The 27,760-nt window shown below is 47.3% G+C and overlaps 2 protein-coding genes across 6 annotated transcripts in view; both read right to left on the bottom strand.

The window, feature by feature from the left end:
* PGM1 (phosphoglucomutase 1) overlaps positions 1-22,345 on the bottom strand; it is a 30,455-nt gene extending 8,110 nt beyond the window's left edge. Inside the window, exons 1-11 of one of the 3 annotated variants that reach the window (XM_021405392.1) lie at positions 22,028-22,341; positions 11,253-11,415; positions 10,731-10,877; positions 9,888-10,013; positions 9,457-9,647; positions 8,891-9,045; positions 8,193-8,308; positions 5,278-5,413; positions 3,695-3,878; positions 3,246-3,380; positions 1,943-2,618 (exon numbers count right to left, since the gene is read on the bottom strand). In XM_021405392.1, coding sequence (XP_021261067.1) covers positions 2,529-2,618; positions 3,246-3,380; positions 3,695-3,878; positions 5,278-5,413; positions 8,193-8,308; positions 8,891-9,045; positions 9,457-9,647; positions 9,888-10,013; positions 10,731-10,877; positions 11,253-11,415; positions 22,028-22,273 — 1,689 coding nt within the window. In that variant the 5' untranslated portion in view covers positions 22,274-22,341 and the 3' untranslated portion in view covers positions 1,943-2,528. Of the gene's footprint in view, positions 1-1,942; positions 2,619-3,245; positions 3,381-3,694; positions 3,879-5,277; positions 5,414-8,192; positions 8,309-8,890; positions 9,046-9,456; positions 9,648-9,887; positions 10,014-10,730; positions 10,878-11,252; positions 11,416-14,116; positions 14,390-22,027 lie in introns of those variants that run through there. The other 2 variants (XM_021405393.1, XM_021405391.1) reach the window with 2 other exon arrangements.
* The window catches only part of EFCAB7 (EF-hand calcium binding domain 7), a 36,469-nt gene continuing 31,178 nt past the window's right edge, over positions 22,470-27,760 (bottom strand). For 2 of the 3 annotated variants that reach the window (XM_021405395.1, XM_021405394.1), the window contains exons 13-14: positions 25,361-25,468; positions 23,597-24,470 (exon numbers count right to left, since the gene is read on the bottom strand). In XM_021405395.1, the coding sequence (XP_021261070.1) occupies positions 24,396-24,470; positions 25,361-25,468 (183 nt within the window). In that variant the 3' untranslated portion in view covers positions 23,597-24,395. Of the gene's footprint in view, positions 22,757-23,596; positions 24,471-25,360; positions 25,469-27,760 lie in introns of those variants that run through there. The other variant, XR_002441337.1, reaches the window with a different exon arrangement.

The raw sequence follows: 27,760 nt of genomic DNA, 5'->3' as shown, positions 1-27,760 counted from the left end.
GTCCCTCCAGAAGAAGCTGTCAAGTAGATTTAGGCTTGGAGTGCTCAGAAGCCAGGCGGCTCCCGGATTAATTTGGGCACTGGCAAACCCGTTCATTTAGCAACAAGTCCCAGTGGTGTCTGCACTAACGATGTCTGACACAGTGTGGAAGCAGCATCCTTCATTAGAGCCCCAATGCTTCACTCACACAATGACAAATCTCCCCTGCAGATTAAAAAGGGAAGAGAGGAGCAGCCCTCCAACACAGGGCAGCTGCAGACATGGGACATTTTTATCACAGCCCAGCTCTCAGGGAAGGAAGGCATCTATTACAGGAGTGAAATCAGTATTTGCCAGTACACGTGTTAGAAAATAACCCAAAAGGAGGTTTCCCAGCAGCAATTTCCTTGAACTTGAAGAAAAAGGGGCAGACAAGCCCCATGTGTGCTGCACCAGGGGAAGGCAATGGAGCAGAGATGTGACAGTAGAGTGAAACACAGCAACTTTTAGTCCTGTGTCACTCGAGCTCCTCTGCCATCCTAGCAGAAGCTGGCCTGCAGTGACCCAGGAGACACTCAAGAGGGTGATGTGTGGCTAGTGCCACCCAGAGAAGGCTCAAAGCAATAACTGTCAAATGAAAGGCATCTCCTTTCCACACCCAGCTGGGCATGCTTTTTGACAAAGGAGATCAAAGTCCCACACAGAGCACCATGCTCACACCTTGGACAGGGCCTGGATCGCACAATCTCACTTTGATACCCTTCTGTGCATGAGGGTGTAAGCAATGAGCATGGGCTGGACCACATTTAACTTCCCTTTCACACACAAATCAGGTCTGATTCAGTGTTTTTTTCCTTTTCTTCCTTGAATGCAGAAACTGCAGGCATTTGCCAGGGTTTTGCATTTCTTTCCTTGTGCTTCCTTAAGTGACATGCATTCCTGACAGCACACAGCTGCTTAGGACCAGAGCTCCAGCAGCAGGGCTCAGGCACACCACGAGCAGCAGCAGTGCTGGGGGGGCTTAGGTTTTAACTTGTCCTGCCTCAAAACAGATGGCTGCCCCATCCCTGGAGGTATTCAAGGCCAGGATGGATGGGGCCCTGGGCAAGCCCCACGGCAGAGGTTGGAACTGGGTGGGCTTTAATGTCCCTTCCAACCCAAACCAGTCTGTGATTCCATGAAAACAGCTCTGCCAGCAAAGCTGTTAGCATGGATTTAGCAGAAGGTCTGCTCGTCAGAAGAGACACCTCACCTCTGTACAGAAGATGAGATAAAGAGCTTTTTGTCAGCACATCTGCATCGACCTCAGAAGTTTTGCTGGCAGCGCTGCGCCGAGGGCAAAGGTGGGATGCTTCACATTCCTGGAAAACAGAGCTGTTCCCTCAGGCCTGTCCAGGGACCCAGCCTGAATTTCAGCTGCACGGGCAGTGTTCCCACGTGCCCTGCACTGCCGAGCCCAACCAGAGCTTGGGTGACAATGGCACACAAAGTAAAAGAGGGTAAACCCCCTAATACCACTCCCACCAATGCAACTACTTCTACTAACATCATTTAACAGCCTAGAGAAAGAGAGGATAAACCAGTGCGGTACTATGGATTAAGCCGGGTTTACCTTCCCAAGCCCCTGTGCTGGAGAGCATCACCTTGGTGGCTGAGGGCACCACAAGCACAGCCCGTCCTCCCCAGCACACCAGCAGCAGGCTGGGATAGGAGCAGGACCCAGCTCAGCGTGGAGGGGACAGCCCCCAGCACGAGGGCAGGGAGCTGCACTGACACCCAGCAGTTTCCAGAGTCACCCTCTCCATGCCCTTGGAGAAGACTTAGCACATAAATGCTTGCAACTGTGATTATTCCAAGGATCTTGCCATCCACGCTCAACCAAACGAGCTCATCAAAATGGTCTTTTGGTCTTCAAAAGGGAGCCTATCACGGTGCAAGAAAATAAAAGAACACCAAACAGTAATTGTAGCTCATACCACTTTAATATCCTGCAATGACCGTTACTGCTTGTTTCGTGGGGGAGGGTGTGTTGTGGCTTTTTTCTTATACAGATAGCAAGGCAAATAGAGAGCAATGTACATAATTTGTTCTGAAAGGGAAAAAATCCACGTGAGTGAAAAATACTCAGTATTAATGCAAGTCCAGACATCAAATTTTAAAGACAACATATTAACAAGGGTAAAGTGCACTCCTTTTCCAGGAAAGTTTCCAAGAGAGAGACTATATTCATCAGTAATTCAGGGAGTTTGGTTCTTTGTTATTTCTAGAGCCTTTTGTTTAAGCAAAGAAAAAAAAAATAAGTACATATGCTAACCCAAAAGGCTGTGCTAACGAGCACCATACCAACGTGCCAGCAGTGCTGTGTGACGCAGAAAAGCAGCACAGCAGTGTGCACACTAAGTGTTGACAGGAGCTAGTTTTTATTGTCTATCTGTAGCGGGCAGTGTTCTTAAATACACAGATAAAATTAATATTCCTTTTATAGAGACAGACCCGACAATAAAAGAGGCGACGGGCTGGCTTCTTTCCCTTGGTGCCAGGACGAGCCTTTATGTTATAACAGTGGGACCGGTGCGGCCGGTTCTTTCATGAAGCTGTGAGAGTTTCAGTGCAATAGAAATGAGAGGAGCCAGCATGACCTGCAAGAGGGGAGAGATGGCTCAGGACCGGGGGCAGAGCGTCACGCGCAGCCTGTGCGCATCGCCTCCACCTCCCGCATTTCTGAAGTCTTTGTCAAAAACTGCAAGCCGTGCACAAAGAGTTCTCTTTGCTGGGGGATGGAAAATGAGGATTCTTTCGGTATTAGGTGATGCCAGAAAGAACATGCATCAAACTGGGTACAGAACAGGTCAGCGTCGTCTTAAAAGCGGCTGCAGCTTTCTTTTCTACAGAAATGTATTTGTTTAAAACACTTATTTCTCAAATTCTGCATAGAAATGAGCTCGTCTTATCCGGAGTGAAGCAACATTGTGCCCAGAGGGTCAGTTCAGGTTGGAAAGTTTCCTTCCACACCTGGAATCAGCCGCAGATGTAACGTAAACAGGAAAACTGATGCGCGACTGCAAAAGCAGCTGTGAGAGATTCTGAATAAGTCATGCTTGTTCCACACAGAGCTTTTTACACTGGGATTGAAGATATCAAAGCCCTTGCTTCCAAAACACCCAGCACCTCTACACGGCTCTAAGCAAAGCAGTAGTAAAGCAAAGATCCACGCTTTTTAGTAAAGCTGTGAGCCAGCCATGCCACGACTCAGATGTAACACCTACCTGCGGGTCTTCGTGGATCTTCTTAGCATCCTTCTCATAGCTGTCTATGTAGAGCCGCACGGTCGCTCCAGCGCTGCCGGTGCCGCTCAGCCGGAAGATGATGCGAGAGCCATCGGAGAAGATGAGCCGCAAGCCCTGGGGAGAGAGGAGCAGAGCCGCTCAGCCACGCGCCCCTTGGGTACCCAGGCATTGTCCGTGGCACCCAGCCCGGCCCTGCTCTGCTCCAAGCAGCCTCCAGACCCTTCCCTCTTCCAGCACCCTCTCCAAGGCAGCCGTTCCCTTCGCAAAGGCCAAGATCCCACTGGCAAACACAGAGGAGAAAAACCTTTCCCAAGGGTCAAATGCACTCCTTGGCTTCATAGAAAGGGCAGATGCCATGGACAAAGAAGCCCAACATTCAGCACACAGCTCTCAGAGGCCACGGCCAGCCCAGGAGGTGTTTTGCCCACCTGGTTTCTGGAGACGCTTCCATCCACGGGATCGTTGTACTCAAAGTTATCGGCTTTCTCAACCGTGTAGACTTTGTCACCGGCTGATAACTGCTTTCCCACAAAGGAGCGGTCGAACATCACAGTCTCCAAATCCTTCATCATTTTACCAGCTGCATCTGCATCCACCTCCTCATAGTCGTATCTACAACAGTCCACATGAAAACAAAGATTAGGGAGGTCTGTAATTAGCAGCAATGTTTTGCGATGTCCTTGTTTAACAACACTATGATCAGCCCCACATATGTTTTCTACTCTTACTGGAGACAAGGACTAAAAGAAAGGAGAGGAGGACAGATGCAGCACTACATGGATGCAATACAAATCCGTGGGATACACAGCAACCTATCACAGATACATTTGAGACAGATGAAGGACCAGATTCCAACGACACTGGCTACAAAGCATTTATTCCAGTTCCTCTGTTAGGATCTCGACAGGCTCCTCCTGATAACAGCTCTGCCTGAACACCTCAGCATGTCCCCACAGCAAAGCAAAGGTGTGATTGCAGCACATGATAACACCCAGTGCCAGCTTTGATCTAACTAATGTAAGTAAGAGAAGCAGCAAAGAGCAGCAGCTCCAGCGTGTGCACAAATCAGGACCTGAGACTTGGTACTCTGATTGTCAGTGTGATGTGCACAGCTTTTATTTGGCCAGCCAGCCAGATGGAGCACGCATGGGCTTGCTAGCTGCCTTCCACAGCACCTAGCTTGCTATGCAGACATACCTCTGGTGCTTGAAGACTACCTTTTTATTCTAGATCTTGGCATTTTTTCCACAGCTTTAAATGCCTTAGATGTATGCTGGCTTTGTGGTATGGAGGGGAAAAAAGCCATAAATAAAGGGAAAAGGCAAGTTCTTTCATTTGGCAATTGGAGACAGAAATTTCATGTAGGTCTTCCCAAGTGAAGGATTTCTGCCTAATGGTCTCACTCCAGATAGCATCCCCTCTTCTGCTGACATGCAGGTCAGCTCTCCCTTTTCATCTCCTATGTCTATAGTAGTTTCAATTAAGAGTATTTTGGAACTGAACAGAAACTCAACCAGGTAAATAACTGCCTAGGAGCTGGATGCCCATTCAGTGAGACAAAGCCATCGCTCAAGATATTACAAACTAATTTGTAAGACATAGACTAAGGAAGCATACTGTTCAAACAGTAGGAGAAATTCTCTCAAGAAAAGATCTCCATTAAATTAAAAAAAAAACCACAAACCTAACTCGCAGATGTAAGACTTGTACAACCTTCACAGTATTTGACACTGAATAGGCTGTATTCAGTGTAACAAATCCTAAACTGGACACTGTGAAACATGAAGGTGAATACCCATGGGTTTATTGGACCCAGAGAAGCTGCACAAACTAGCTAGGGAGCTTCAAACCACTGCAACACCACAGAAAGAGCAAGTGCAACAGGGCAGAAACTGCTGTGGTAGCAATGCTGGTGCTGTCAGTGCTCGGGTCTCTGAGCACCTTCACGAGGGCTCATATTGGTCAGCCACACAGCAGAGGAAAGGACAAGGTGCTCGGAGTGCTTCCTCACCTGGTGAAGAAGTTCCTGCCGTACTTCTGCCAGTGATCTTTCATGATGTCCTCCACGCTCTGCTTGCGGGCAGCCAGGATGGACAGCCAGGCCAGGACCGCCCAGAGCCCATCCTTCTCGCGGATATGGTCAGAGCCTGCAGAGAGCCACGGCACAGACACGTTACGTTGTCCTCCTCCTGCCAGGCCAGAGCCTGCACACAGCCCTACTTCAGCTCCGCTCCTCCACAAAGCTGGCAGTAGTACGGCCCCACAAGTGGAAGGCATTTCACAAGCTGGATGCCCGTGGGTTGTGAAAGCAGTTCAAGATATCATCTGCTTTCAGCTATAGCCCAAATAAAACACTTGGCCCCCTTTAAAATGCACTCATTGCTCACAGATCCGTCATTCTGTTCCCAAGGAAGTAATGAGGAATGTGCTCTAAAAAGGTCATTGAAATAAATAAATAAATAAATAAATAAAAAGGCAAATGCAAAGGAGCAGCTCGGGAACTACCATCAGCCTCTTTGAGCAGCTGTCACACACCGTCTGGCAAGTCAGCACACCCTGATGGCACAGACGCTGGCTGAGCACCAAGAGAAATGCCAGCCCTCACTGAGGAAGCCAGACCCTAAGGGCTCTGAGATCACAGGGTGCTGAGGGACAAAGCAGCCACAGGGGCAGCAGCGTGAGGATTTCATTCACACACAGAGATCAACTCATCCCAGCCCCGAACACCAGAGTTCAATGTGGGATCCAACAGCAGCCAGAGCACATCCAACCCAGCCTCTGTCTTCCTGGCTGGCGAGCTTAGTGCTAAGCTCAATGCACAGCTTCTGGGTCTTATCCTTTGGGCTCTGGAAAACGTCCAGGCTAGTATTACCAAAACCCCAAGGAGCCAGGGCACACCTGCCAATGGGGAGAGTTGGCCAGAGCCGCCATTTCACCCCAAAAAAAGTCAACTGGGGAGAAGGGCTGGGGCCATGCCGGGTGCGACACAAACCCCACATTGTGGATGTGGTGGTAAATTATCCTCACAGCCCTGCACAGCCGAGAGCTGTGCAGAGGTGATGGAGAGGAATGCTAAATAAACAGGAGCCCCATGTGATGTATCAACTTATTGCTGGAATAAAACACCCCAGAAAGCAAGCAGCAATTCTGTCACGTCGCATTACTCTAATTGCTGCCGGACCCTCATCCACCGGGTCGCAGTTTGTTTCAATTTTTACTGGGTCTCTTTGGCTGCTCCTTCACCTCGCTCCCATTCAGCACTCACACTGTCAGACTCCAAACAACTCCTCATTAAATTGCTATCGAACAACCTCCCTTGCCTCCTTTCATTCTTTAAAGGGCCTTCGCCAGACAGACAAATGCCCTCTGCATTGCAGGGAGCCCAGCACAGGCTGCCCCAGCCCTTTGCCAGTGTTCCCCCAACAAACACCCCAACACGCAGCCCAGGCGTGATGCAGCTCAGCCAAAACACCAAGCCTCCCTCTCAGCCCCACTGCACGTGGTTTCAGTCACTTTTATTGGCAGTGTAGTCACCTACCTATCATGGGTTGGAAAGAAACCATGAGCTCATTGCACACGCAACAGAAGATGGAAGCAATTTCAGAGAGCTGCTCGTTAGAGCCCAGCTCCTATCAGCAGCTCCATGAATCATTTGCTGCCGTTGTTTGTATTTTCTAAACGCTAAGCCACTTTCATCAGCTAAAGGCCGCAACATAAACTTAACGCATGCTGAAATCATTCAGGGCTAAACTCCAAAATCCTTCTATGCTCACAATTACACTCAAGATATCTTTACAGAGACACCATGTTATCCAAATTCCCCTTTCCTTCCAGGCTGAGGCCAAGTTCTGTTTACTAGAATAGCATCTGATAGCAAAAGTTTTGCCCCCAGTGACTTCTTCAGCCCCACGGCAATCAGCTTTCAGCCAGTCTACAATGCCATGCTTCTTGGTAGCTGAGGTGGCAACATTTTGTGTCCCAAATCCACAAAGTACTTTATATCCAGTGTTTGAGGATTTAAAGCCACCCCTGCTCCATGAAACACCTAAAAGCATGCTAAAATATGAGGCGGTGGGATGGAAACATGCAAGTTTTGACCCCAAATCACTCCACATAAAACCCCCCAAGCACTGCACCTCTGGCTGCCCCACTGTCCTGAGGCCTACACACAATGGACGAACAAGATCTCAAGGACAACCCAGGTCAGACAAACCCCGGCCTTGATGCAGGAGAGAGGTGCAAACTCACACCCCACAACAGTGGCACTGTGGGGCGGGCACCAGGAGGTAACCAGGCCGTGGCCTACCAGCAATGCAACGCTACATGTTTCAGGCACGGCGTGGAACCTGCACAAATAACGGCCGTGCATCACGCGTGCACCCCCAGTAAATTCCTTAAGATGTTCGCTTTGTTTCTCAGTAACCCAATAACTTGCTTCGACTGTTCAAAGGCAAGTGTTAATTTAAACTTTATAAATCATACCTTGTTTTTAGAACAGGAAAATGAGGGCCCTATTAAGCTCAGAGATTTAATAGCGACCTGAAACCTCCCCTAATAAAACTGCATGCTCCAAACCATATTTCTTTCCAGAAATGAAAACATTTAGAAGGTTTTCCTGGCCACCAAGAGTTGAAAAATACATTTAACGCTGCACTTAATCCCCATAGACTCAATGACCGGGCTAGTAAAGAGGCCCTTAGACTTCCTGCATATCTCCTTATGCCCACTGGAAGAAGAGTGAGCTTTTGCCTGACAGAACTCTGAGCACTGTGTATGCTTCCACCGGGAATTCTTGCAAGCTTTTTTGTTATATGATTTTAGAAGTATTAACCTCACGTGAAAGATAAACCCCAAATATGCCAGCACAGTAAAGAACTACAAAGAGGAATAGTGCCTTCGTTAGTGAGATCAGGAACACCCACTTACCAGTACCAAAACTTTCCTCTCCACACAGAGACAGTTTGTTTGCGTCCATCAAGTTTCCAAAGAACTTCCAGCCAGTAGGAGTCTCATACAAAGCAATCTTTGTCGCGTGGGCCACCCTTCGAAGGCAAGAAGGCTACATCACACACACCTGGGCTTAGTGAACCCACGTGAAACACTGCAGCAGGAGCCTCAGCAGTTACCACACATCTCCTTCGGGGTAACACTAAAAGCAGGTCATGCCTCTGCTTTTTATTATTAACTCTTATTATTAAGAGCTGTTCTTTGTACAGCCATGCTGTATTTTATCCTTGTGTTACACCTTTCGGGAGATTGTTGGGAAGAGCAACTGAAGAATAAATATACAGCTCTTCAAAATCGTTGCAGTTGTAGATGTCAAAGCATTGCACAAATAAATTATCAGTAACAGACCAAAACTTACATTTAAAAAACAAAGGGAGGGGGGAGGGCATTTCTTTGGATTTATCCATAGAGAAGAAAGAGAGCCAAGAGCAGAACCCAGCTCTGCCACGTCCTCAAACAGGATTTAATACATTAAACTTCACTGACCCCAGAACCCAGCCCACAGCAGCCAGAATTGTTTTGCCCTTGAGGCAACCCACGCTCCCCACTACGGACATGTGCCAGAAAAGGGACAGTTGCTGCCTTGGGAGGGCACTGTGCACAGAGCTAGGTGCTACCTGTCGAGAGCCCCGCTGGTGGGCATGCTGCGGGCAAAGCCACGGACCCCGGTCTGCTGGAAGTAAGGGATACTGAAAATGTTGGCAGCGATGACAGCGACGGAGTCAGAGGGGTTCACAAAGAAGCCGTGCTTCCCGAGAATCATGTTGCGGTCCTGACAAAGACAAGAGAAACAGCTCACGTCCCAGCTTTGTGCAAAGAGGCTGCAATGCAGAAATTGTGCTACTTTGCTGGCACAGCCTGTAAACCCATGGCCACGGATTTTTTTTTTACTGTACTGCACTAAATTCAGCATTAGGAAAAAGTTAAATAGCAACACCTCTACAGTATTTCAACTTCCTGCTGATTTTTCATAACCTTTAAAGCCATTTAAATACCGTTTGGACTTCATTATTTACACAGTAGTCAACTACTGCCAACAGTTGTGAACTGCATCAAGTGGTTCCCATCTATCTGCAGTTACAGAAGGGAGAAGAGAAGAAAGGTCTTCACCTCCTCCCTCCTCTGCCAACATCCTCCCTTCGCATCAGAGGGCAAAAAGATGAACACAGAGCAGCCCATTTACCCCATCTCCATCAAAAGCAGCTCCAAAGTCGTACTCTCCCGTCTTCATGGTCTGGACCAGGTCAGCAGCGTAGGTCAGGTTGGGGTCGGGATGGTGGCCACCAAAGTCCTCCAGGGGGGTGCAGTTCACAGCGGAGTTTGCTGGGGCTCCCAGCTCCTCACACAGGATCTTCTTCACATAAGGGCCCACAACTGCCATGGGAAAACATGAGAAGGAAGGAGTCAAGCACCGGGTAAAGAAGAACTTACACCTCAAGCACACTGAGGTATTAGAATGACAAGAGCACAAACTGTGTGTCTGATTCACAGCGATCCAGCAGCACAACAGGACTTACTGCTCTCAAACATCAGTAACAAAAAAGTGAGGAAAAGCCTTCTCTGGGAAGCAGGAGGCAAAACCCTAGTGGCCAGCAGACCCAAGCCCACTCATACCTCCATGCATTGCATCGATGCGAATCTTGAGGTGGTTTTTCCCCGAAAGCAGTTCCTTTAATGCATTGAAGTCAAAGATGTTCCTCAGCATATTTGCGTAAGCTTCTACAGAGTCCACAATTTCCACTGGAAAAAAGAAAAGTAGAGAGAAACTAACCCTGACAATCTGAACTCCATGCAGAAAAGCAATTCTGGTACATGAGCCACTGTGCTGACAGTCCTCAGTGCAAAGGGCCAGGGCTCAGCATAGAGCCTTTAAACATCCCATAGAATCATTTCATAAAGATGATGGTAATGTTCCTATACTAAGAAACATTTAGTTACGGGCTGCTGCTGCTAATGGGATTACAGACCAAGCAGACCAACAAAATCCTGAAGACAAACATTTTTCCCAGTTCTCTGCTAGTCACAGACTCCAACCACAGCCTCAGCTGCTCGGACACCCTTTGAGAAGTTTCCATTTCACTCCAGTTATGTGTAGAGTGGGATTAGAGGAAAAAAAAAAACATATAAAAATAGAGTTCCAATCTCCACCAACGTCAGCGTGAACTGTGCACCTGACAGTCTGAAACAGTTGCACCTTTGCAACTAATGGGCCAAGCAAACAGAAACAACGATATAATTAAAATATCTAGACAAGGTGGGATGAAGGCAAATAAATAAATAAATAAATAAAATCTATGATGACCAGGACAGATATTCTTGCTTGGATTATCCAATAGATGAGAAGGGAAGGTCAGAATGACCATGTGCCCTTCGAAGCACCAAGTGTCCTTGTTCTACAGAGGCCCGTGCTAGCTTCACCTGAAAGGAAACTTCCTAAGGGGAAGAACAGTCATTTACCTGTAAAGGGTTTAAATTTGTTCTCCAAATCAAACTGCTGTTTTCCAATGGTACCCAGGTCCACCTTGAGATCTGGGCAGATTGCATATTCTTCAATTTTTTTGCTAATTTGGAAAATTTTGTCCGTGATACCTTCTGGAGCAGGACCTATAAGATATAACAAGCAAGGGGGGAGAAGTTAAAGAAACAGAGTGTGAGGGAAGAGCACTGCAGAGCTACATGAAAAGGCCTGGGGCTGGGAATGCCTCACTACGAATACCAAGGAGCACATCAATTGCTCTGGATGTGGTCCTGAGCAAGCTGCTCTGGGTGTCGATGCTGGAGCAGGGGTTGGAGCAGATGGACCTAGAGGTCCCTGCCAACTTCAGCCACTATAATTCCATGTTTAGGGAAATCCACTCACTGCTCAGGCCACTCACTGAACCTCTCTGATGTTAAAACAATTAAACTGGGTTCTTTGTTGCCAACACAAGGCAAGCCAAGCAGAAACAAAGCAAACAAGAATCGACCAAGCAACTTTACCTCCATTGGCTGTATTGAATTTAATCCCAAAATCTCCATTGGGCCCACCAGGGTTGTGGCTGGCCGTCAGAATGATGCCGCCGATGGCTTTGATTTTCCTGATGATGCAGGACACTGCTGGGGTGGAGAGAATGCCGTTCTGCCCGATGACCAAGCGGCCAATCTGAAAATTAAAGGGCAGAACAAACTACTTGGAGCCTTAAATTCCAAGAACAGCAAAAGCACCAAACACCAGCAACAGGTAGAGCAGAGCCTCGTCAGGGGGCACCTGGATGGCAGAGGTCCTGAAGCAAATAGATTGATTCTGGGAGGCTGCAAAGCCCTCTGCTATATAACTTGAAGGTCAGCATCTGACCCTGCTCTGTTGTGCCTTTTTAGCATTTTCGCTTATGAACGCTGGAAATGGCAGCCTGCACTTTCCAGAGGCATCTGAACAAAACAAAACAAAAAAACCTTTGCCTGTGGTCTCCAACATTGCTTTCAAAAGACACAATGGGGCTGAGAGAAGCCAAAGCAAAACAAAAAGTCGATCATCATCACTGCTCCCACGGGACCACATGCAGATTCTCTTACTCTCAGCGGGTAACGCACCTCCCTCCCATAAATTCGGTAATATCACTGAGATTAAATCCAGACCAACGTGCTAAGCAGCACAAGGTAATCAGGATCCAGTTGCCGGGGTTCATGTAGTAAAACACAAGATAAATGTTTTTCTGGAAGAACATGCCCCTTACTGTAGCCCCCAAATGAGGTGATAGAGATTTAAAAATACACCAGACCGCTCTCCGTCAGCCAAGGAGATTAGACCCTGAATACAACCGAGAAAAGAGGAGGAATTTCATTCAAAGGCAAGAGGAACCAGAAGACAAAAGCCAGCCTGCCCAGCCCGAAGGCCTGGCGCGGTGCTAAGCTGGCTATGTGGGATGGCTGCCATTCCTGCCTGTGGCACCGCCGGGCGCTAAGCCCCTGTGCTGCCCTTTGGTTACTGCACAGCACGGCTGCCAGGTGAGTGGGGAGCTGAGATATCCGTGCCTACAGCAAGCCACGGGCATAGACCTGAAACGGCAGCTTAGAAACCCAGTGTGAAGGCCTTTCTATCAGCTGGTCAGAGAACCTAGTGCTGCTGCCCTTATAGTGCCCGACTATCTAGATCACAGGATGCATTATGCCAAGCATCAAATTTGTAGCAGTCTGATCTACGTGGGTTTTGCTTTCTATCCGCTTCATGCTTTGTTTCAGCAGCGAGGGCCTCCCACGGGTCCCCTCCGCACCCCAGTGACACAGGTTGATGCTTCTGGTGTTCTTTACCCCAAAACCATGTTTTCCAGGCTGAGGACGCTAGTCATACAGCTCCAAACAGCCCATGCTCCGTGCCAGTATAGCCCTGAACACAGACCTTCCCCTGTGCACCCTTCACGTTAAGCTGACAAACAACCTTGGACACTTCCTTAACCCCATAACTGGCATTTAACACAGACAACGTGAATCATGCTCCGCAGGCACAGCGAGCATGCTCAGAGCTACTCGGAAATCCTGCTGATCCCGCATCTGTGGAGGTGACAGCACCTGTCTCTGGCACAAGCCAACAGACACTTCTGCACATCCAAAATACGACATGCATGCCCTCCCTCGTGGCTTTTTATAGTTGAACACATCCTTGGACTCATCTCTTCTGCTCCACAGAGCGAGATTAGCACAAAGCTGATGAATAAAGTCACAGGTTTTAGCCAGACTACATAAAAACGGCTAACAGAAAATACCAAGCCCAACAGTGAAACTCGTCGTTAGCCAGACATGGGACACACTGCTGGAAAGTAGTGCAGCAGAGAAGTCTCAGCTGATGCAGATCGGCTTAATCTCATCTTTACCAGCAGGAAACTTGTCCTGGTGTCAAGAAGCCCAGGCAGCAGGCCTGGCTCTTGCTTTCTGCACATTCTCCAGCTCTTCTGCTCAGCCCATGCACTGACTTAAGAGGAACACATTAATTTGCAAGGCCAAAGGATTTTTCTTTTCCAGCTGGAAAACATGTTGATTTAAAAATACATCTCTCTCTCTCCTTTTATTCGATTGCTCATTACAAATCACCCTGTTGTGATCGGATAAGCTTGTCTGTCAAACACATTCCCATAAGCCAGATCTCTTAGCGTAAAGTTTTGCTCTGCGTTAAGAGACGCAGAACAGTCAGCAGAGTTTTTTCTTCTTAAAAAGCAACAGGGAGCACAGCTACAAGCCCAGTGCCCAATAGCACTGCGGTGCTTGAGCCGTGCTCTGCTGCAAACAGCCTGGTCCGATCTGCTTCCCGCACAACCAGAGATCGCTGTACGGGTCTGCACTCACTGCTAACTTTCTTTTCAATGTTCAAAGGCTTCTGGAGTGCAAACCACACAGCCACAACTCGTACCTGCTGAGAAACAGAGCCCACATTTTGCCTTTCCACTTGCTGAGCAGCTCAGAGCTGGCACAGCTTCTGCCAAGCTGCGGGAGAGCCAGGCTCTATTGCTCGCTCCTTTTCCTAAAATTAACAGGGTTCTGCAATCTGATGGAGACATTACGAAGCCCACAAGTGCCAATAGCTTGTAGCATGTCAAAGCACAAAATGGGAACATACAGAAGACACGGACTATTTATTTTTTTTTTTGCTCCGCATGTATTTCCACATACTTCTATCCAACTGCACTGCTTAAAAATGAGTTAAGCAGTAATAATTTCAGTATTACCAGTCCAATTTTCCACTGAAAAGTTATCTGTTAGCAGTTGAATAAAATCTGTGGGGAAATTCAATCTCACACTGACTAATTTATTTTGGTTTTCTGCATTTGTCAGCTATACAACCATAGGAATTTAGTCATCTAGCATTTACCAACCCCGTTGGCAGCAGCCATTTGGACTATCAGTTCCACTGCAGCCTTATTAAGGTACCTTCCATCACCTCCAACTACCATAGAAGATCCTTGGCGATCTCTTAGATCTATGGAAAAAAATATACTCTGGATAAAGTTCTGCAGATAGTTCAGTTTGGATTCAAAATAATAGGTCTTCTTCCGTAATCCGCTGGTTCCCGGTTTCTGATCATTGTAAGGAGCTGTTGGCACAGTCAGCAGAGGCAGAGGAGCAGCTTCCATGTTCTTTTTTCAAATAAACGCATTTAAGAAGTAAACTACAATTAAATACAAAAAAAAAAAAAAGAATAATCAAAAAAAATGTATGAGTCTCGACACCGGCAATGGCACACCTACTGGACAGGAGCTCAGCAAAGTTGCCGAGCACCCAAAAATAGCTCCTTGAACGTTGAGCTGAACACGGCTCCTGTAACTGAAGATGTTTCTCTGCACTTGCCGTGGAGGATCAATGTCACGGAGAACACGCAACCCCACGCCGCTGTCCCAGCAGTCAGCACAAGGTGATTTTTGCCTCCTTCGCTGCCTTCTGCTCCCTCCAGGCACGGCTTCTCGCCATTCCCCGCTACCGCCGCCGGCACCGTCCGCCCTCCTGGCCCTCCGTCCGTGGCTCAGCACCCGCTCGCACACACACACACCGATGCGCTGCCCGGCGTTTTTGCCAGCCCAGCAGATCCGCGTGGCCCTGGAGGAAAAGCCTCCCGCGGGCACGGCAGCGTTTTGCAGCCTCCAGCAAGCTAAAGGTCACTCTTAAAATGGAAGGCGGAGGATCCGTTACCCACACTTTGCTTACACGAGTCCCACGCTGACACCCTGACTGCTCCGGCGCCAGCCACCCCCAAATACCGAGACATCGTCCGCAGTGCAGCACCAGTCAGCCTTTGCTTAGCTAAGAGAAATCCATTAGCAGCTAAAACACTGCTAACGCAATGCTTTCCCCTGAATACCCACACGAGTCCCATCCTGGGCACTGTGCACGACAAAAGTTATTAAAAAAATAATAATAATAATTCAAATTAGAACACGGTTTATGAGAAAGTTATTAATTTTGGAGAAACTTGCACCCAGAAGAGACCCAAACACACGAAGTTATTATGATGCATCATCTCCTCAGCCTCAAGTGCTGGATTGAAACCATGGTCTCCCCTTGAATAACGCTTAGAGTCCTCTGTCTGAGCTGCTGGCAGGACTTTACAGATACTTCTGGAAAACGAAGGACCGTACACTTCATAATGACTCATTTTGTCCCATTATTAAGGAGGGGAGGAGAAAAGGAGTCGTGTACACAGCTGAACTGTGACGCTTTGTGAGGGCTCCCACAGGACTGCTTTGCTCCAAACGTTGACAGATTTTCTTCCAAGGGGGAAAGAGACCCTCTTACGACAATCTTCACTTTATTGCAACAGCAAGACTGCGTGGGCCATGCAGCCAGCAACAATCCGTGTATATATTACACGTACATCTCCGTGCTGTTCCAGCATCCTGCAGCTGCAGTGCCTCCGTTTCCATGCAAAGGCTGAGGTTTCCCTCTAGTGGCACAGAAAACAAAGCCCAGCTCCCAGAAAGAGCCTCCCTGGCAGGAGAAAGCCTACGAGCCCTTGCTCCCAGCCAAACACTTTGTGCCACAAAACACCACGGCGCGCAGTGACGCAAGGCCACGTCGCTGAGGAGGTGCCCACACGCTGACTGCATGAGGAGCTGGGGCACGTAATGAAGTGTGCACGTGCTGAGCAGAGGAACCAAACTCAGCGTAGGGAGGAAGGTGATAGCCACTGGTGCCATACTAAGATATATAAAAGGAAATAGATTGTTTCAAACAAAATACAGAATCCAGCTGCAAGGCCGTACATGCAAAGCACAGGGACAGAAGTGACATGTCCATTGAGCTTGCCCAGGGCTTACCTGCATCACTGTTTGGGACAAACTACAACACCAGCAATGGGCCAGCCAGGATTGTTAGAGAGGCTGGTGTCTGCATGCTTACCAGGAGATCCAGTGGGGTAGAAAGCTCAGAGGCAGACCTCAGCCCTGGGGAAGGGAAGGCTCATTTGATTCATCACCTGGGAGGCTTTGCTCAGACACCTGCAATCACTTACAGGATGGAAAGGAATTCAGCAGGTCCTCTGATCCCTCCCCAAAGCTGGTGCGGGATCCAGCATCCCCCAGGCACCCTTCAGAAAGCTCCTGCAGCCTGTTCTTGAAACCCCTGTCTCCAGGTGTGGTGTCAGTGCAGTCAGAAGCATCTTTCTGCACTCTGTCCTACATCTCCTTCCCTGCAGCTTAAGTCTTCCTGAGCTGTCAGAGAACAAACCGATCATAATCCTCCTCCTGACACTTTCCTGCACATTAAAATAAACCTTTAACACACAGGCTCACAGTATCCTCTCTTTTCTACAGGAAATAATCCCAATTTCCCAATTTCCTTAGCCTTCCCTTGTGGTCACACTTCGTAGGTCTCCAGTTCCACACGTTTCTCCTCCAAACAGCCAACCTGTCGGGGCAGAGCCATCTGCTCACGTAGGTTCCCATTCACTTTAGGCGTGCAAGAGCAGAGTCAAAGCTATGAACTTACTGTTGACTTTGGTTAATGATAAAAATACAAACAAGACTATTTCGAGAGAACCTGAACTTCAGCAAAACATCAGAGCACACAACTCCTCCTTGCACTTGGTGCTGCTGACCCCTGCCCCATCCCCTGTCCCCCATATATGAGCTGGGGCTCTGCCACCTTCTCTCATCCCTCTCAGTCTTGTATGCAACATTCAAGAAAGAAAAAGAGCTGGGAAGGGGAGGATGGGACAGACACACACTATGAAAAGCCAAAAGGGGTATTCTGCAGTTATTTCATGGCTTTCCTTCAGAACAGAAATGACATTTCCCTAACTCCTTCCTGCCCACAGAAATCCTGCGGTCCCTGCAGGGGATGTGTTGCTCCGTAATTACACTGCACCCCAGTGAGGACCAGGAAAGAAGCCAGGTGGGTGGCAGAAAGCAGATACCTGGGAAGCAAGCTCTGCAGGGCTAGGGATGGAGCTATCACCTGCAGGGCTGCTCCGGACCCCACAAATGGCTCCAGGTTTGCCACGCAGGCAGGGGCTGATCCCCTTTGCCACAACAGGAGCACACAGCAACAATCAGGATTGAGAAACCTTCCATCCAAAGGTCAGCTCTCTGGAGCATGCTCACACCTGCCCATGGCCACAAGCCGCCCTTCCCCTGCAGCAAACAAATGCACGCTTCCCATCCATGGGATGGGGTGGTACCCCACACCAGGCACCATGTTTCTGTAAGACTTATTTTCCCAGCTTTCACTTACAGCAACCCTATCCGAAAATGTCAGAACGGTCTTTGTTTTTCTGGACAATTGTAGGATACTGCCAACAGTCTCTGTGGCCTACTCTCGTCCTCAGTTCTGCAGAGCTGATGCTTCATATGCCACGTGCAGCTTGTATTATGACTGTAAACATCCAGATAACATCCACACTTTGATTCTTTCTGCCCCTTTAGCTTTTCTCTCTCTTAGGCCATTTCTGTTTATTTCTAAGATATATTTCAGTTCATCATTTGAAGCCTTAATCACTCCCCTGTTTAGTTCAGGGAGACCCATGATGAAAGAATACAAACCCATTGAATGCATTTCTTGTTCCTGGTGGAGCTCAGCCATAAAACACAGAGGCTGCACTCCTTAAGTTCAGCTCACCTATCCCAAACTTTACCAGGACAAAGGCATCAGGCTCTGTACAATCTGTCCCAGCACAGCCAGAGCCAAGGTGTGTGCCTATAGCCATTGTTACAGGAGATTACGGTTAAGCCCCTGTTAGTATGGATTTCAGCTCTCTGTCTGAAGGATTTGCAAAGATTAACTCAAAGCAGCCCAGTTCTTCCCTTCAGCTGGAGTTTCTAGAGTTATTATTCCAGAGTTTAAAATTCCAAAAAGGCACTGGGCTCGGACAGCCTCAGCACTGCCTTAGTAGCCTTCAACTTAAAATCCATGCAGGAGAAACAAGTAAGAGTGAGCGTCAGAAAGGAAACCGTGGCAGAAGAACACAAAGAAAACAAAGCAGAACTACCAAATTAAGCAAATAAAGAGCTGCTGAGCAGTGCAACAGAATTCAAACACTTGGTTTCCCTGGGATAATTGAGTGGGGAAAAAGCTCAAGAGCAGCCAAGCCCAGAAACCAAACTTTGCAGGGTAGAGAGCAGTATTCCTAGTAGAGCTCTGTTTATCCTCCAGCAGTGAAACAAATCCAGGTTAGAGTTTAGCATGCAAAGCACTGCCCAGCATTCAAAACACCTTCCAGCAATTCGCTGCAAGTAGACACTTTGCAGCACTGCAAAATCTCTCTTTGCAAAGGAACTGGGGCACACTAAACTTGTTAAATAGCAGGTGACACCATTAGTGAATCACCCTGCTGCTAGGTACGTGATCTGATCGAGATTTACAGCCTCAGTTCTGTAATTCGTGCACACTTTTGACTTAAAGCTACAGTACAGCCACAGTTCTACTCTGACAGGTGATGACAAAAAGGTTTTAAGTTTTATTCATGTAATTAAGGAGCCAGGCTTACTAAGTAAGTGGGAATAACACAAAGGAAACTTGGCACAACAGATCAAAACAAAGCAGGAGGCTACGCTGCATGCCAACTGGGAATAGCAAAACCAACAGTGTCTATGTTAGTTTACTTACATAAATGCAACCTTATAAATAGGATAAACACTTCTTAACCACAAAAGCGCAAACTGAGTTGTTGCTGTTCCAACACCAGCATTTAGGTGTATGCTAACCGTTCCAGATGGAGACTAAACTAGAACTCTCTTTAGCAACCTTGCCCTTTGCTTTGTGAAACTGACAACTTGAAACTGCGGTCCTCGGGGTTTCTCCTGTGGCACCTGAAGGACCACTCTACCAGACCTTAAAGCCACTTAAAGCATTGATGCCACCACCTCTTACTCCCTAGGACCAGAAATACTGTTATCCAGCACCTGCTTTGGCACAAGTGGCAGGTTGGCTGCCCCGAGACAAGCACACTCATCCTGGTACAACACACCTAGGTGATCAAAAGCAGAAAAGCTGTTAGAAAGGGCTGCAAGCCCAGACTTATCTTTATTATTTCTTTACTGCTGACAAAGCAGCGCAGTACAGCAACCTGTGTCATTTTCTCTACATGGCTCGCTATTTCTCTCCATGAGATGCCTGAGCCTTGCACTGAGACCTGGCTGCTGGCATCAGGAGACCCCCCCAGACCCCAGCACTCAGAGAGAAGGGTGAGCTACTGCTGTGTAAGAAAGCACACCGCTCACAGGTGGCAGCAGGTGCCCAAGAACTTTGGGTTTCTTACACAGAATAGCTCATCCTTCTCTTGGAAGGGTGGCTGACCTCCAGTTACTTCACATTTATTCTGATGAAACAGGATATTCGTAAGGCTCTTACTCAACTGCACTGCGATAGCTATCAGGGAGCCAGCATATGCAGTTACAGAGAGAAACCAGGAAGCAAGCATCCCCCAATTATTCCAAAACAGGACAGCAAATACACAGAAACTTGTTGCAAATGGGCACTTTGCACTTAAAGAAACTCTCCATCCACCTCATTTCCTGGGACCTGGTGGTTCAGCCACTCTTAAGTTTGGCAATGCAATACTCGTGTTTTACTAAGGCCCATGCAATTCACACTCAGCCAGGAATTGTATCAAGCTTCTTTAGGCTCTGCATTTTAGTGAGCACATCACAGTACCTCGCCTGGTTACTAATTCTGATTTACATCTACAGTTAATTTGTTAAAGATTTGGGGAATATTTTGTTCATCTCTCCAATGCTCCCTTAGATATCTTCTTCCTTCTCTTACAAAAATAAAAGAACACTCAAATCCAGGATTTTGTAGCGCTTCTGACTGCCACTGCCACTCCTCTTCAACTCTGAGGCAAAAAAAAAAAAAAAAAAGGTTTATTCTATGGCTCTCTATAGCACTGCAACAAGTCCATACCGCTGTCTCTGTTCTGCTACAAGGGCAGAAAGAACCTGCATCAGGAGATGACTGGTAGAGAACCACAGAATCAATACGCTTGGAAAAGCTCTCTAAGCTCACCAAGTCTGACCCCACTCCACCCCCTCGGTGCCACATCCCCCTGGCTCTGTAACACCCCCAGGGACAGTGCTCCCCCCACCCCTGGGCAGCCTGTGCCGGTGCTGACCGCTCTTTGGAGAAGAGATTTCTCCTAACATCCAACCTGACTTCCCCCTGGCACAATGTGAGGCCATCACCTCTCATCCTATCACTTAATCTTTGCTTGAAAAAGCCTAACATCCCATCTCAGGGCCACAGCCACTTCCTTGCTTTATAAATTAGTGATTCAGAATGAAAAGCTTGTCAAGTAAAATTTCTCACTCCATATACCGACGTCGTGGCTCTTAACCCAAGTATTTATCCACTCTTCTCTCTCTCTGCTTCCTGTTTCCCTTCTTGCCTTTCCAGAAGGTTTTTCTCACTTTGGAGCCAATTCTCTCCTACCACCCTGAATCAATTCGGTCAAAATGCTGCAAGGCAAATGGCCACCGGCCAGCAGGACCTAGGACTTGCTCTGCAGAGCTCAGTACTGCAATTCTGCACATACATGAGCACCAGCACGATGTGAGCAGAGGGCTCTGAGCAAACAGCACTCAGCCCCAGCCTGGTGCACCTTCAGCCCCTTGCTCGCTGCTGGGACCAAGGCACAGAGTGCAGAACTGCTTGGAAGGCTGCCACAGCCCACCAGGGTGAGAGCCTAAACAAACCAAGGCTTTGTCCAAGCGAACAAACCTCCCAGTCAGCTTATTCATAGGCATCCAAGGTGCTGTCAGGCTGCATGTTTCAGCTCCAACTCTCCTTAGAACAAACAAATAAAACTGTGGCCGTGCCTTTCCCAACAGGAAAGGCTATAGCACCCATCACTCACAGGTGCACCCGGCAAGGCTGGTGCTCAGCTACATGGGACACAGACTGAATGCTGACCAATCACCATGTGTCACTGAAAGCAAATTTCTACGTGGTCCAAAAAGGCAGTTATCTGCTTCTTCAAGCCATAAGGAAGTAGCAGTCTCACACTTTGTCTTGTTCCCTTTGAGCCTAATAATTAGAGATCTGACTATTGCTGGGAAATTGAAGCAGGTAACTGTTAGGTTTCACTCTAATGCCTGACCTTAACCACTCAGCATCCTCACCTCGCCCCGCAAGGAGGGAAGCTTGCTGCTGACAAGCAGGAGCCAGGTGGCCCAGGAGAGAGGGCATTCTCCACTTGGAAAAGGCCAAGGGGAAGGATAGGCCTTACTCTCCAGACCCAGCTGTCCCTGTTGGGCTAGCCCCAGGCTGACCAAGTGCTGTGACAGAGGTGACCCGATGTGGCTGTGGTCTCAGCAGCACTGGCAGGGCACCTCTTTGCCCACCCAGCACATCTCACCACCGGTATATGCTGTTAGGTAGAAAACACTCTGGCCCTCAGCAAGAAGCAGCACTGAGACAGAGCCTCTCCAACCTCTTTGCTCACAGACCACAGAATAGTTGGGTTGGAAGGAAACTTAAAGCCCCCCCAGTTTCACCCCTGCCATAGTCTGGGTGTCCCCACCAGCTCCGGCTGCCCAGGGCCCACCCACGGCCTCGGGCACCTCCAGAGATGGGGCACTCCCAGCCGTGGGCAGCAGTGCTGGACTGCCACCACCCTCTGAGCGAAGAACTTCCTCCCCACATCCGACCTCCTTCGGTTCCAAGCCATCCCCGCCGGCCTGTCCCCGTGCACCCGCCCGTACCAAAGGGGCACGAAGCCGCAGGTAACGCTGTCACCGGCATTTCCTGCCCCGCAGGCCCGAGGTCGCGCCGAGAGCCGCCCCAGCCCCAGCCCCGCGTACCCCGTTGGCGGCGGCGATGCGGACGATGATCTGGATGGCGTCCTTCATGTAGAAGCGGCCGTCGCCCCCCACCACCAGCGTGGCCTCCTGCCGCTCGGCCGGCGGCACGGTGTCCAGGATGCTCTGGATGAAGTTCTCGGCGTAGTGGGCATTGCTTTGGAAAACGGTGACTCGTTTGCGGAGCCCGCTGGTACCGGGTTTCTGGTCGGCGTACGCCTTGGTTTTCACCGTCACGATGTGCACCATGGCCGGCCCGGGCTCTGAGTTCCGGGCACGGCGGCGGCGGGCGCGGGGGGAGCCGGCCCCGCTCGCTCCCCGCCCCGCGCGGCTCCGCGCCGCCCGCCCCTTAAAGGCGCAGCGGGGCTCGGGCTGCGGGGCGCAGCTGTCGGGGCCCCGAGGGCAGCGGGGCTTGGGTTCTCGGCAGAGACAGAACGGCAGAAGTTAGCGCTGCTGCTGCTGCTGCTGCTGCTGCAGACGGTGCCTCTCCCTCCTGGCTGCCGGTTGAAGAGAAGCAGCGAGCAGCTGACACCGGTGTTCTGCCTTAAAAGCAGAAGCTAGAATGTTTTCCTACCTTGGTAGCACCTGAACTCGAAGGGAACTGGGAGTACTCTGCAGACACAACCGGGATCCCCACTCTCCTGGGCAGAAAAGGCGGAAACTGCCACGGAGAAGAGAACTAGGCTATGTTCCCCTTCAAAGAGCTGGTGAAACTCTTCTGAACAGTCAGATCTGGAAAGGAAAAGGTCCCATTCCCCATTGCTGTGTCACGTTTTACTAGACCTTAACCGTAGCAAAATCAAGTCTTTTTGCAGTGATTACTCAGCTAGGCGCTTGTTTCTTTCCAAAAATGCAGAAAGAATAGCACGTGGATTCCTGCTAGATCTACCAGGCCTGACATCAATGCAAAACCAGAAATAATGCAAATAATTGTGCTCGCTCTGTGCTGCCTACAGCACCTGTAGGTGTTCCACTATTTCCCAGTTCCTTCTCAGAGATGCTAGCAGGGAATTCTGATGTACCCACACGTTGCCTGAGGCAGCGTTTACAGGGCTCTGTGTGGTTGGCTGCAAGTTACCAAATATTTCTCGAGTCTTTTAGTACAATTTCTACTGCTTTTAGGCCATTCTGGAAATGAAAATGATATCTGCTGTACTTGCTGGGAATAAAAAAAAAAAAAAAAAAAAAGCTCACCAGCAGACCTGCCTGAGTTCCAGTTACTGAAGAGCATAAATCACAGCCAGCCTCTAGCAGCACTCTCATTTTGTAACTGACATTTACTTGCCCAGTGTACGATTACAGCAGAGCAACAGCGGAGCACAGGAGTTGCTGGCAGATAAATATAGCTTTTCAAGACCGCTTGCCGCCCTTTCAGATGAGGTCACATACATTTAATGGCTATTTTAAACTCAGGCACTTTTGAAGCATCCAGTGACCAGGGTCATCATTTTTTATATTAACAGACACTTTGAGAAAAACATGACTGCCTGAATACTGTTAGTACCTCGAGCCTCCTTATTTCAGCTACATTGGAAATAATTTGTTGCAGTTAACAGTTAGGAGCACAGAATATCATTTCCTTACCGCGTGTGGAAAGGCAGACTTTATTTTAATATAAAGGATTATTTTAAAAGCGGATCACTTTTTTAGAACAAGGTATTATCAAATGACAAAAGAAAATCAGAATAAAAAAAACAAGAAAAAAATCAAATCCTTTATCAGGCGATAAAGAACCCCACCTCTTTTTATTTCTCACGTTAAAATCATGGGAGTGTTGAATTAGGAATCCATCAGACCAATTTAACCAAAGTTTTTTCTGTGTGAGCGAAGCAGTTCCAGTATGTGATGGAACTACATCAGCTATTACAGAAAATAAGGGCATATTTAGGGAAACAGCCCTCATGAAACACAATTGTGTTACAATTGTCAGCTGTGTCACTGAACAGGACTCATTTTTAGTGTCTCAGCACTCTCACATTGGTGCTTTTCATTAGACAGCATGTGAACACAGAATCATAGAATGAGCTAGGTTGGAAAAGACCTACAAGATCATCCAGTCCAACCATCCACCTACACCAATAACCCCACTAAACCGTGTCTCTCAACGCTATATCTACATGTTTCTTGACACATCTACTCTATCAAACCATTTTGCATACTTGCAGTTATTCCATCCCTATGCTATCACCATTTGTGTTTCCTAAAAGCTATGAGCAGACATAGGATACCAAAAACGAGTAAGTAGTTAAAGGATTCATTGGCTTTAACAGATGAAACTGAGAAGCGTACCAGCTTTTGAGGACGCACCTAGAAGTTGTCTTGCAGGAGCTGTGATTTAAACATGGCCAAGAAACAGCGCTGACTACAATGTTCAGCGTAAGAGGGAATGCACACAATTATACAGCCATTCTTCCTGCTCGTTCCGCGGCACCACGTGCTGAGAAACCTGTACACAAGAGAGAAAACATCGCTGAAATAGGTGTTTATTGAAGAATTGCGTGTGTGTTACCTAGAGCACTGTGCAAGCAACGTTGAATGTGTCAGTACTTGTATGACAAACGTTAAGTGAAAAACACTCAGCATCTATTACGACAGCAAAGAATCCACAAGGGTCACTGAGCCTATAGTTTATACTGAGCGAAGCAGAAATTAAACTGAATAAAACACATTATAGGATGAGGCTACAAATATCTGAATTGTCGGTAGCAATATTTATGTGGGCCCCCACTCTGCCAGTGCCATTGGGCTCTATCTGTTTACAGTGATCTGAATGCATGCACACTGGAAAGCTGTGAAATATAAAATAGTTTGCACGCTGCCTCTTTGAAAGGAAGAGACCATACTTCTACAACAACTAAAGCTGGATTTTGCTCTGTAAATAAAGGAAGAAAAATATCACAATATTTTTCTCTCTGACTCACACGCACTTGGCTTGGTCTGTTTCTCAGAACGATCTATATGTCTGATTAAGATTTGTTAAGTAAAAAAAATAATACAGGAAAAAGAGTATTAAAAACATTACTAAGTGATACAGCTATTGAATGGACAACTGAAACAGGCACTATCATCCGAAATCCGGGAGCACATGCATGACAAACTCAGTGCAATGCAATTTCATATCAATCTGCACTGGGAAACATGGTTATATCAAGCACGCGTTCAGCTCTGAAATAGCAATAAAGCTATATCTGATCTGTACTGGTGATGAAGACAGACTTGTTCACTATCCACATGCTTATTATCATGATGAAAGGCTTGCAAAAGGAAACTGTACAGCTGTCAAATGATTTTTGCTTTTTGCTTAGATTTTAGATGAGCTAAACAACAAAATCTTACCATCATAGATTTTGGTGCCACTTCTACAGCAAAAACAGCAAGGCCTCTATTACTTAGGCAGTTCCTACTCTGCTCATTGTTGACATGAACAATCACTTTGTTTTCAGACTGCAAGTAAAAAAACATGAAGGAGCCCATTAGTCTCAATGGTAAAGCGGCTGCATTTTATGTAAAGACGACGCATTCCTCCTATTTCCTCAGCTATGCTTTTTTTTTTTACAGGGTAGAAATACTTTAAGGATGCTGACAGCTGTTCTCTCTGAAGAATAAAAAATTCAAATATACCTAAGCATCAGCAGAGCCCAGATTCTTAGTTAAAAGTCACTTAAGACTCATGGAAATTCACCACTTCTGAAGATGCAGCCTGGGAAGCAGTTAAGTGAGATGCCTATTCGCCATATAGCATCCCAGATGCTGAGAATTTACACAGTTTCCAAAGGTGACTGGACAAATTCATGTCAAAGAAATACATGAAGGGCTTTCGAGAGCAAAGAAAATATTTCTGTCTCAAATAGTCCCTGAGCTGCAAATCACTAGTGACTAGGTGTGTGACCTGGAGAAGTGACACTGGATGTCTGCCCAGATTTTGTACTTGCAACATCCCCTTCAGGATGCTGGAAGCCATTGCTGGAAGCAGGACACTGGCATTCTCTTGAGCAAAGCAGCTAATCTTCATGGAGATTTTAAAAACTATTGGACGGAATTCATTTAAGCATAATCAGTCAACAGACACTCTTACTAAAGGCGTGCAAATGCTTCCAAGAAGGATTCAATATCTAGAACTGAAAGCTGAGGTAATGGAAAATTCTTTGACCACAAGTTTACCTCAATCAATATTCAGACTCAGGATCTAAGGGCATACTACTATACTCCGCTATTCATTCAACAGGGAGACTAGGAAATTTGATTCTTGGACGATGCTGTCCAACAATCCCTCTGTATTGAGAAATGGAACAGAAACACAGTTACTTTAAGCAATCAGCCTTATGCCATACAAGAAGCTCCCATCAGTTCTTTTTGCCAGTCCTTGCCAGCCCATCTTTGGTGCTCGCAGTACGAAGGATCTGTGGGCAGCTGAGTGAAAATACGGTCATTTTTGGCCGCAGAAATGTAAAGAGGGTCTCGTGTTAACCTTATTGTTATTGTGATCTCCCATGCGTTCTGGCAGTTCGGTGAAATCCTCGTTTCTACTTGGCAGTGAGAATTATCCGTACAGGAAGATACTTACAGCAACATGAAGAAGGTAAGAGAAATTCACCCAGCAGAGAGGGCATACTAGACCAAGTGTGCGCTTTGGATGACAGGAAATGCCTCATTAACTATTTCCTTTGTCACACAAATGAGGAGACAATGGACTCGTTTCTACTAATTCTCTGAGAAAACCGAGGCGCTGTATGCGAGGTCTTTTCATCTTTGCATCTCACATCCTGACCAGGGATGGTTACAAGACAGGCACCTTTCTCTACCCACTGATTAAATACGTATGCAAGACGAAAACAGAATCCCTCAAGAACTAGCATATTTTCTTCATTTAATTACAGAACTAACAAAGACAATTATTTCCATTGAAATCATCAACACAATAACTGAAGATACAATCAGACTGCCTGCACTGCAGGAAGCTTAGAAGAAGGCAGATGCATAAAATTGCCTTTTTATTATTTCTTTCCAGACATTTACAATGCGAAGTCTCCAGCCAACAAATTCTCTAATGAGATTTTCAGGGTAGTGTAACTATTTGCTCAATGTGGAGCAAAGCTATACATGAAACCCAAATGGTATAAATGGCAATGGTCAGTGATTTTAAGCAGCCAGCAGCCAGTTGCCTCAGCACAGATCTTGTCTCCTTCTCTGACATATCCCTAAACATATAAATAACTCCAGTATACCTACCCTAAAGGGCGAAGTGCATTTCTAAACCTGTGGCTCCAAAGAACCTCCGCATTCAGACCTAATATTAGTCCACCAACCCACCCCCTTTTGCATGTTTGCCCATTTAAAAATATACTTCTTGTTATGAATTTCTAAGATGTAAAGCATCTTAAGCCTAGCGCCTTACTGCACAGTATTTATGTCCTTAAGGTTCCTGTTAAAAATGAAAGTGAATTAACAGAATATTCATCGAGATCTATGCAAAAAGGTTTCAAATCTCAGCATCTCACCAACAAGTTTTGCCTGGATTTATGCTTGTTCATGCTGATTAATAGCAAAGTAGACCAGCAAGACTAGCAAGTTAACAATTCATCCACAACATGCCTCTAAAACTTACTGAATGCAAATCACTTTCCTATAAACATTCAAAGTATTTAGTAGAATTGCTGCAGTTCTTGTTCCTTCTGTAACTGCATTTCCTGTACTTGATAGTATTTGTGTTGTTATTATGGATGCCTCAAATAATTA

Source organism: Numida meleagris, chromosome 7, assembly GCF_002078875.1.
Source record: "Numida meleagris isolate 19003 breed g44 Domestic line chromosome 7, NumMel1.0, whole genome shotgun sequence".
In the NCBI taxonomy this organism is placed as follows: Eukaryota; Metazoa; Chordata; class Aves; order Galliformes; family Numididae; genus Numida; species Numida meleagris.
Note: the sequence above shows the minus strand (reverse complement) of the source record. Positions and strands in the feature narration are given on the sequence as shown.